Source organism: Rhipicephalus sanguineus, chromosome 7 (assembly GCF_013339695.2).
Source record: "Rhipicephalus sanguineus isolate Rsan-2018 chromosome 7, BIME_Rsan_1.4, whole genome shotgun sequence".
NCBI classification, from domain to species: domain Eukaryota; kingdom Metazoa; phylum Arthropoda; class Arachnida; order Ixodida; family Ixodidae; genus Rhipicephalus; species Rhipicephalus sanguineus.
The window spans coordinates 7,396,164-7,406,465 of record NC_051182.1 but is presented as its reverse complement, the minus strand read 5'-3'; the positions used below and the strand labels follow the sequence as shown (position 1 = coordinate 7,406,465).

At 49.3% G+C, this 10,302-nt stretch overlaps 1 protein-coding gene across 1 annotated transcript; it reads left to right on the top strand.

Annotated features, from left to right (window-relative positions):
- The first annotated feature begins 6,830 nt into the window (after positions 1 to 6,830).
- LOC119400569 (uncharacterized) lies at positions 6,831 to 8,114 on the top strand. Its single transcript, XM_037667630.1, has one exon. The coding sequence runs from the start codon at positions 6,831 to 6,833 to the stop codon at positions 8,112 to 8,114; it is 1,284 nt and encodes a 427-aa protein (XP_037523558.1).
- Positions 8,115 to 10,302: the final 2,188 nt, after the last annotated feature.

Genomic DNA, 10,302 nt, shown 5'->3' with positions numbered 1-10,302 from the left:
CATGCGACGTTTGTAATCACCATATCTTCTTACGTTTGTGTACTGTTTAAGGAAAAGCACACGCTTTGCTGTTTTAACGAGGAGTTGCTGAATGTTAGCAACAAGTTTTTACACAATGATAATTTCTGGTTTGAATGATTTGACAATATGCCAGGCGCTGTTTTTATTGTTGCCCTTTGTTTTTAAAAAAAATTTTTAAGATAGCAGTTGATTGGCTACTTTGTGCATGTGGTGTCCTGCCAGTGGTGATGTTTGACACTTCAAAAAGCACCCTCATCAACTAAAGCTCAGTTGGCAGTTCAGCACTTGTCCTGTCGGTCATGCTCTTTCATCTTTGTCTGTCGTGCTGTCGAACTTTGCAGGTGTGTACGTTAGTTTCTGAGCATGCACAGTCACGCTCAATATTACTTACAACACGGGAGCGCGTGGCCTCACTACTTCAAAGATGGCGGATGGCTTCAACTTGCCGTCATTTCCATAAATAATTGCTGTTCTGTCACTTAGGGATGGTCCTAAATGAGAACATATAGTTTAGTTGAGGAAATGAGGGCAAGTTGAAGCCATGCGGTGGGCACGAACGCCCCCCCCCTTCTTTTTTCATCTTTTCATGCACGTTAAAGGGACACTAAAGAGAAACAATGAATCGGTTTAGATGGATAAATTGTGCTCTGAGAACTCGAATGCCGTTAATTTCGCCATCACAGGTTTATTAATAGAGGAGAAAATCGTTCAAAGTTTCATTTTTAAATTTCGCGCCAAAATCTCCCCGCGTGACGTCATGGATTTAAAAGTGTATTTATCGTATTTCGGCGCCATTGGCTCGACAAAATTACCCCAAACTTTGTATGTTAAGTCTATATCCCCCTCAGAGGACAATGTACTTCATTTTTACCGAATACGAACTACGTAGTCCATAGTAGGCGCCTTCAAAACCTGTGACGTCACGGCAAATGGTGCGGAAACTTCAAGGTGGCGTCGCCACCCACATTTTGTTTTTCGCTATTTTCTCGCTTACGAAAGCTCTGCTCGCCGTAACAATGGTACCGTTATAATCGTAATAAGATAATCTACTATCGAAAATCAACTTCCGGTTTCTCTTTGGTGTCCCTTTAAAGACGGGCGGGGTATTTCCTCTCCTTACTTAGGGTTAACAGCGCAATAATAACACACGGCGGACAGGAAAAAGACGAGACAAGCGCTGACTTCCAACTGAATTTTTATTGACAAGAATGCTCTCATATATACCCGGGTGAACAGAAAACAATCGCTAACAGAAGGTGAAAACATAAGCAAAGATATGAAATAACTATACATCAACTATCACTGGGCCTGCTACGCCGACTCGCGCATCCCAAAAAACAGAGCTCCCTGTCTGACAATGCAACTGATGGCTTGTTTACGCACGTGCCCCTTTCACGCGCCATCTGAGCTGCCTCGGAGATTATACGCTCATGCTCTTCTTTAATCTTATCCAGAACAGTGGTTCTTTCAAACTGCGGAGTGCAGCCACACGTGCTCACGTGAAGCGCCAGGAAGCCATCTTTGCCATTACGAACGTTATTCGCGTGTTCCCGTAAGCGCTCGTTCAGGCATCTGCCCGTCTGGCCCACGTAACACGCGCCGAAGGACAATGGGATCCTGTACACCACGCCCTGCGCACACTCGACAAACTGCGTCCTGTGTTAAGAATTCCGAAGCCCTCCCCGGACCCTCCCGCCGCAAAGACTGCGCGCGCGGCCCAAGCCGTCATTTTCAACAATGCGCTGTTGTATTTCTATTTTGTCTCTATCTGTGCTAGTTGAGCGTGACGTGCGCAGTCGACGCTTTCCAGGAAAGCACCATAACTCCTCGTCTGCCGACATCGAGGGTCTCAGACCGCGCCACCTCCACCGGCATGGCCTCGGCGGGGCAACCTTTGACGGCGGTGTTGACTGAGGGAGGAGCAGTGCGTCGTTCCGCGAGTGTTGTGCTTGTGGGGGTGGTGTACGGTTACGTCAAGAGGAGGGGACGGACTGCGTGCCTGCGTGTTTAACCAGACGCTCAGAAGATCTACTAGAGAGCGGACGTGTGTCCGAACGTTGAATGTATCGTGCCTTTTCTCTGCTTTATATAAGAATACAAGTTTTTCATTTTAACGAAATGTGAGTTTGTCTTCATTAAATCCCTCACACGCGCAGTGAGAAGTGACGTATACCTGCCGATAGCGATTAGAGCCAGCGAGGAAGTTTAGGGCGTGAGTAATCATCTACATCTTCTGGTGCCGAAACCCGGGATTACTTCGCGCTGACCGAATGCATTGACTACAATAAGAAAATCACCACTATGAAGACGAAACTCAAAAGAGCCATAAAGAACGAAGCCTTGAGTGAAACAAGATCAAGCACTTCATCAGGAACCAACGATTCGGAACAAGCAGTACATTCTGGTGCTGTTCAGAGCACAGTGGCGACGACTCTCCAGCTGCCGTCATTAACAACCAGGCTTCCGAAGCTGGAGATCGCCAAGTTCAATGGAGATCTGCGCTCGTGGACTAGATTCTGGAACCAGTTCGAGTCGACGATTCACAAGAATCCAGCGCTTCACACCATCGACAAGTTCCAGTATCTGACTAGCTATCTAACCGGAAAGGCCGTGGCCACTATCGATGGACTGCCACTCAGTGATCGAAATTATGACATTGCTGTGAAGACATTAGTCGAAAGATTCGGCTGGGACGAGGTCATCATTGAGTAGCACATGGCGCGGTTGCTTGCGGTCCGCCCGGTGCACAATCTACACGACACCGAGAAACTGCGGACTCTTTACGATGAACTCCAGACGGGTGTCCGCAGTCTCGAGGCATCGGGTGTGGCCTCGAGCACATACGGCGTGCTTTTGCTGACGATCCTTCGGAAGAGCATCCCGAGTGAGCTTTGCCTCGAGTACTACAGGAGAAAGACAACATCGGGAGCCGTTCCTGAAGGCGACCTTCAGGAGTTCCTAAATTTCCTGAAGGCGAAGGTAGAGAGCAGAGAGAGAGAGCACAACGTGCAGTACGAGCGGTGCCTGACGCCGCTGTAAAACAGAAAGCTCCACTCACAAGAGATCGTCATCAAACACCGTCGGCGTCTGCTCTAACAGTGACTGGAAGCGAGGTGCATTGCGCCTTTTGTGATGAAGAAGGACATACCGCGGCGGACTGTATCAACCCCATTCCCATAGATCAGAAAAGGGCGGTGATGTCAAAGGAGAGGCGCTGTTACAAGTGCGCAAAGGGAAATCACCGTGCCGCCGTCTGCAGAACATCGAGGTGGCTCATGTGCGCGAAGTGCTCAGGACGGCACGCAACGGGTGTCTGCGAGCTCAACCAAAGAGTAACGCCGCCTCCCTCAGGCGAAGGTGCTGCATTAACAAGTACTACAGTCCAGTTGTCGCTACAGGTGGAACGAAACCGAGGAAGGGCACGTGTACTTCTACAGACTAGGGATGGTAGAATCGATGAACTATTAATCGATTAAAGGTCCTCACTTAATCGATTAATCGTAATCGATTTCGGCCTTTCGATTATTCGAATTAATCGATTAAAACTATTGGATTAATCCATTACGGCACCGCCCACTCCCGCTTTCAACCTCGCCCCTTGGCCGGAACGCATGACTTCGAGGTGCGCTATCCTGAGGCGCAGATGCCGTGCACATCGCCTCTCTTTCACTGCTTTCACTACAGCGCATATTTCTGCGTCAGCATAACGAGCCCGGAGCTGGCGGCGGCCATACTCCACAGAGAAAGATATGAACATATGGCCACGAGATCGAGCAGAATCGGCACCTAGCGGCGAGCGGACGAAACACCGTGGTGTGGATGGCTCCTTGTGTCGTCTGCTAGCCACAATGTGTTCGCATGTGCGCGTACGTCATGACGTCCTCAGATTACACCTTATTCCGTTCTGCTAGCACAGTGTCAAATACTTGTACGTTAGCCTACACGATATACATAACCAATTCGTCTTACGAGACTTGTATGCACTCTAATAAGCGTTTGCATGCACATGTCGGTATATGGCACTAGGTCTAACCATCGTATCGTCCATTCACCAAAATCATTCCAATGTCGGTACCACTTTGTCGTTGAAGCACATCACATAGTGTATTTGGCGTCGTCCTAAACGAAAAAAAGGTACTAAATGTTGAGGTGTGAATGCAGAATTTTAGCGACACCATCTCGTGAAGTGTTGGCGATTTGCAAATCCTTGTGATACCGCGAAGCATGAACTAGCTAGCGTCTGCATAGCCCGGTTAGCCTTAAAAAAAGACCAGAAGCCACGCATTTCTATAGCAGTACGCGTATTCATCCAAACAGAAAAGCAGAGTGCACAAAGTTCTACTTTATATAATTACGCAGAAATACGGGCTCTTTTTTTTTGTATACCCACTAGAGCAAGAAGTAAATACTTAATTGGCTCAGTCGCGCAACACTATATTGTGGTATAGGCAAAACACAATTTAAACACGTGCAAATAAAGCAAGAAAAAAACCTCGAGTACAGTGCAATACACGAATGTGACCGAAGACCACTACCCCATTTATTGGCAGATTGCGTTTCTCTCACACGTAATAGGAACGTTAGGCCGATTTCGTGCATTAATTTGGCAGTGGAGGGCGTATACATCATTATTAGGATGCAGTCAACGCGCTTTATTCGCCGACAATCGACTCAAACCGCCTACGGCGAAGCGCCGCTGCGTACATTTGTATACGCGCAGCCGACCGCCTATCCACACAAACGCGGCGACGGTGCTGCCACCTATAGCCCGGCGTCCAACTCCAAGCACTCCCCAATGCTTCAAGCCCGGGCAGGAGGCGGCTTCACCCCATCGAGGCAGAAATGAACTTGCCCGCTTCTCTCCGGCTCACAGTCTAGTGCTGCTACTGCCTTCACCTGCTCTCCCTCAAGCTGGTTGAGCACCGACTGAGTATACGTGGGGCTTGCGTTGCTTGCGTGTTATATTGTGTAATTATTGCACATTGGTGGTTATACTGCTACCTTTGGGATGTCATAATGCCAGGCAATCGGAAGAGGAGCTCAGTGTGGTCGTTGTTCGCTGAAGATGAGAAAACGAAGACTGCAAGTTGTAATAAATGTGGCAAGCACTTCTCGAAGCCAGCGACGGAGACTAAGATATCACCAGATCCACGCTCACTCTATTCACGTGCCAAAGAGCCATCTCCCAAATAAAGGTGGTAACGACGAAGGTGACAGTGTTGAAGAACCCTATCCTGGCGACACAAGTCCGCCTCTTCAGGTAAGTTATTAGTTGAGACCGGATTTTAGGCAAATGCCTATTTTGTTCCTTGCGCTCCTATCGCGCCATTTTGATATATGAGGATGAATTAGAGGTTAGGAAGGGTTTTTATAGTGTTTTTATAGTGCCTATAAATGCCTATTTTTGGTGTTCGTGCCTAAATGCTTACAAATGCCTATAAATGCCTATTTTCAAAATAGCGCTATATGAACGCTATTTAGCCTCAAGTTTCGCTCCCAGGTGCTGTTTGAGACCGTTATTCATGTTACCGCCTAAGATTAAATGTTTGGAACTATTGGGTTCCACCTAGTCCTCTTGTTCAACCAACTCCCGGAAACAACCGCTAGCAGCAGTGAAGTGGGGCACGCCGGTGAGCATTCGCCACCGCGCTGGCATGGCCCGAGCGGTTGGCGAATGCGAAACCGCGGAGAGCCGTCAGTGGAGAGGATTGTGAAGAGCAAAAAAGAAAGAAAAATGTGATTTATGTGTTCGCAGCTTTTGCTTTGCTTGTAATTTACTTTTGAAGATGTTCGCTGCGGTAGCGTAGCCAGAAATCTTTTTCAGCGGGGGGGGGGGGGGGGGGGGGGGTGTAATTATACTTTTGTTCATGCATGCGTTTGTATGTGTGCGTGTATATACACACACGCAAAACTGAAAACTTTCCGGGGAGGGAGCGGTTGAATCCCCTCCCCCCTCCCGCCTGGCTACGCCAGTGGTTCACTGCCAGAGGAGAAATTGGCTCTGCGCAATTCGAGCCGGCCAATAGAAGGAATCTCTCCCTTCTGGTTTTTTAGCAATCTCACTGTCTGCTCCTGCTCTGCACTTCTCAGTCATGCCGAAAAGACACTCAGGAGTGAGTTGATTCGACAGTGGACACTCGACTCACTCTGCGGAACACGGGAGTGCGAACCGTGCGGGACAAAGCACGCTATGTTCAAATGTTGGCTCCTTTGTGCCATCTTAAGCAATAACATTTTTGTTTTCCTGTCGTAGATAGAGGTCGCGCACGTCTTCGTTTGAAATTTTTTGCATTTGCGTGAAAGTTTATTGTGCCTATATTTACGATATTCTAGACCCAAAACGTTGTTTTGCCTGCATATTTTTGGCGCCTAAAACGAGCGTTTTTAGTGCCTAAAAGTCCGGCCTCTAGTTATTAGTATCTCGCTATTTAGCCAACAGTCATCTCCCGACGACGGGCCTCTTGTGTCCAATGTGCGAAAGTGAGAATTTTCGCATGCTGGACACAAGGGGCCCGTCGTCGACACTTTCGAAAGTTGGAATTTTCGATCATCAGCGCAGCGCGTCTGATAAAAAGATTTGGGTCCACATCAAACATGAACGATGCCTCGCAAACAAAGAGATATCGGTTTTAAAGCACCCATAAAAAATGTTGATTAATCGATTAAAACATTCCACCGAAAGCAATTAATCGATTAAAGGCTAAATCGATTAACTATACCGATTAATCGATTAAAATTTTATTCGGCCATCCCTACTACAGACGGCACGAGCGCTTGCGGAAGGACAAAATAAGAGTGCCTTGGTGAGAATGCTTCTCGACGGGGGCAGCCAAAGAACGTTCATACAAGAGGAGGTTTCCCGCAGTCTAAAGCTCCGCGTCATAGGAGAGGAGAGGCTGACCATTTATGCCTTCGGAAGCCAGAGGCCATTGGATGAAAGAAGTTGTCGTCGGGTGGAATGCTGGCTAAGAAACTGGCGCGACAACACCAGAGTCCGCATTGAAGCGCTGGAGATGCCCGAGATCAGCGGAGACCTGCTGCCACCACCGGACGACCGCATTGCCAACATCGCGCAGGAACAAGGCCTCGAACTTGCTGACACAGTACCTGATGGCTACCATCCTGGAGTTGGAGTTGAGCTGCTTGTTGGGGCAGATCACTACTGGGACATCACGACAGGAAGTGTCAAGCGACTCACTGAGAAGCTCGTGGCCGTGGAAACTGCGTTTGGATGGGCACTGCAGGGCACAGACACCATATCGTCTGCCGCAGCGTGCCTAACGAGCGTCGGCGTGATGCGAGTCAGCGTGAACACAGAACCAGATGACGTTTCTCGTCAACTTAGGTCATTCTGGGAACTGGAACACCTTGGGATCGTCGATGACGCACCGCTGAACGCCGAAAACGACGACGTTCTTAGGGCATTTGAGGACACCATCGTCCACAAGAACGGTCGTTACGAAGTGCGGCTTTCATGGAAAGAGAACGCATCACAGCTGACAGACAACAAGAGGACAGCATCCCACAGGCTTCACTCACTAACGGCGAAACTACTGCGAAATGACGAAATGATCCGCAGCTATGATCGGGCAGTCCGGAACTACCTTGATGTCGGACACGCTGAGGAAGCCCCAGAACTGGGTGAGTCCCCGCAGGGGCCCATTTATTACATGCCGCACCGAGGCGTTGTCCAGCAAGGTAGCGAAACAACCAAGTTGAGGGTCGTATTTGATGCGTCCTCCAAAGCACCAGGGAAGCTATCATTGAACGACGTTCTTTACGCAGGACCCAACCTAAATCCAAGTTTGTCAGACATCCTGATTCGATTTCGAGTGCACAATGTGGCCATAATGTCTGACATAGAAAAGGCTTTCCTCCAAATCGAGCTGGTTGAGTGGGAGCGTGACGCTCTCCGCTTTCTGTGGTATCAAAGTACACCAAAGCAAGGCGAATTACTACCCCCAATCAAAGAATACCGAATGACAAGGGTGCCATTCGGCGCTACGTGCAGCCCGTTTCTCCTCGCGGCTACCTTGCGTCATCATCTGAAAGGTGTCGAGGAGAACTTTCCCCGCACCGCTAAGCTCCTATAAGTGACAACCTGTATGTCGACGACTTTGTAACTGGTGCTGACAGTGTAGAAGAGGCAGAGCAGATATGCAAGGAAGCGCAGGCTATACTCGAGATGGGAGGCATGAATCTCAGGAAATGGCGATCGAATAATCAAGACGTGATGGCATCGCTTACTGAGATTGAGACAGCCCAAGCGGCTATACCGGAGTTGGCCCCCACAAAGATTCTCGGTGTGGAATGGAGGCCTGCGACAGATGAGTTCGCGTTTGAGATGTCCGCCCTGATTGCATTTTTGGCAAGTAGGCAGGACACAAAGCGATTGCTGTTACAGACCTCAGCACGCATTTTCGACCCATTTGGTTTCCTTGCGCCTACTACGATTACCGCAAAGATAATGTTTCAAAGCCTCTGGGTGCGGGGTACAGCATGGGACGAAATTATTCCCCCAGATGTGCAAGAGCGATGGGACAAATGGTGCCGGCAGCTTCCTCAGCTTCGGAAGATAACTATTCCAAGGACATTAGCTCGCGACCTGAAACGTGCCGAGACGAAACCGGAGCTGCACATATTTTCCGACGCGAGCCCTATGGCATATGGTGCAGTAGCTTACATCAAAGCGCGAAGTCAGGAAGGTGAGGTCACCGTAGTGCTGTTGATGGCAAAGGCAAGAGTCGCTCCACTTAAGCGGCTGTCATTACCGCGGCTAGAGCTGATGGGAGCGTTGATCGGTGCACGACTCGCGAGCCACCTCACGAAACAACTTAACGTTGAGGACATTTCCGTGCACTGTTGGACAGATTCAACCGTCGCTCTCAGTTGGATCAAGAGCTGCGCTCAGAGGTGGAAACCCTTCGTTTCCAATCGCGTTCAAGAAATTCAAACAATGACAGATACAACAGCATGGAAACACTGCCCAGGCAAAGAGAACCCCACAGATTTGCTGACCCGTGGGATATTGCCTTCTGAGCTGGTCGGACGCAAGGACTGGTGGACAGGCCCCGAGTGGCTAGAGAAAGTAGAACTAGACACTACAGTCCCAGAGTCAGATCTCGGTACGAGCCGGCTTTGCATGGAAGAAAAGCGAGCGGTCCAGGTGTTTAGCTCTGTCGCGGTAACATGCCCGAAGCCACTGATTAATTTGGAAAATTATAGCTCCTTGACGAGAGTGCTCCGCGTAACAGCGTGGGTCAGGCGTTTCATTCACAACAGTCGATGTCGGTCGAAGTTGACGGGAGAGCTGACTGCTGAGGAAGTACCGACGCGGAAAAGCTTTGGCAGAAAACCTGCCAATCAGAAACGTTCGGAAACGACGTTTGCGCACTGCGTGATTCTAGGCTTCTCGATCGGACATCACCAGTGATGGCATTAAATCCGTTCTTGGACAGTGATGGTATAATGAGAGTTGGTGGGCGGTACAGTACAGTACAGAAGAAGAAGAAGCGAAGCATCCTGTGATATTGTCACCGTCTCATCCTTTCACGCGCCTGCTGATTTCCTGGGAGCACAAACGCCTACTGTATGCTGGAGTGCCGGACACGTTATCCTCTCTTCGAGAACGCTATTGGATCATTCGAGGAAGACAAACAATCAAATCGGTCATTCGACGTTGTCTTCCATGTCAGAAGCAAAGCTGCCGTGCCGCAGAAGAGCCTACCGCCCCGCTTCCTGCCTGCAGAGTAACCCAAGCTGGCCCTTTCGAAACAACCGGTATCGACTTTGCGGGGCCAATATTCTACAAAGAAAGCGGGTCCAAACACAAAGCTTATATTGCTTTGTTCACTTGCGCGACGACAAGGGCCGTGCACCTCGAGCTTGTAGAGACCTTTCATCAAAGTCATTTCTGATGGCATTCAAGAGATTTGTATCGAGGAGAGGAATCTGCAAGGTTGTGCTATCCGACAACGCTCTGACATTTAAACGAGCTTCAAGGGACTTGAACCAAATGTTCCAAGCCATAAGGGGATGCGAGGTCCGTTCTTTCTTCAGTGGGCATAATATCAGCTGGAAATTCATTGTCGAGAGAGCGGCATGGTGGGGTGGCTTTTGGGAAAGAATGGTGAGAACCGTCAAGGCCACCCTTAGCCGAGTGCTCGGAAAAAGCTGCCTTGACTACGACAGCCTCTCCACAGTTCTAACGCAGGCAGAGGCTGTGGTTAATTCTCGTCCTTTGACCTTCATCTCTTCGGACGCGGGGGAGCTTATGCCCTT

Bases quoted from the DNA above. Each gene is read 5' to 3' on its own strand.
- LOC119400569 (XM_037667630.1), top strand. From the start codon at position 6,831: ATGCTTCTCGACGGGGGCAGCCAAAGAACGTTCATACAAGAGGAGGTT.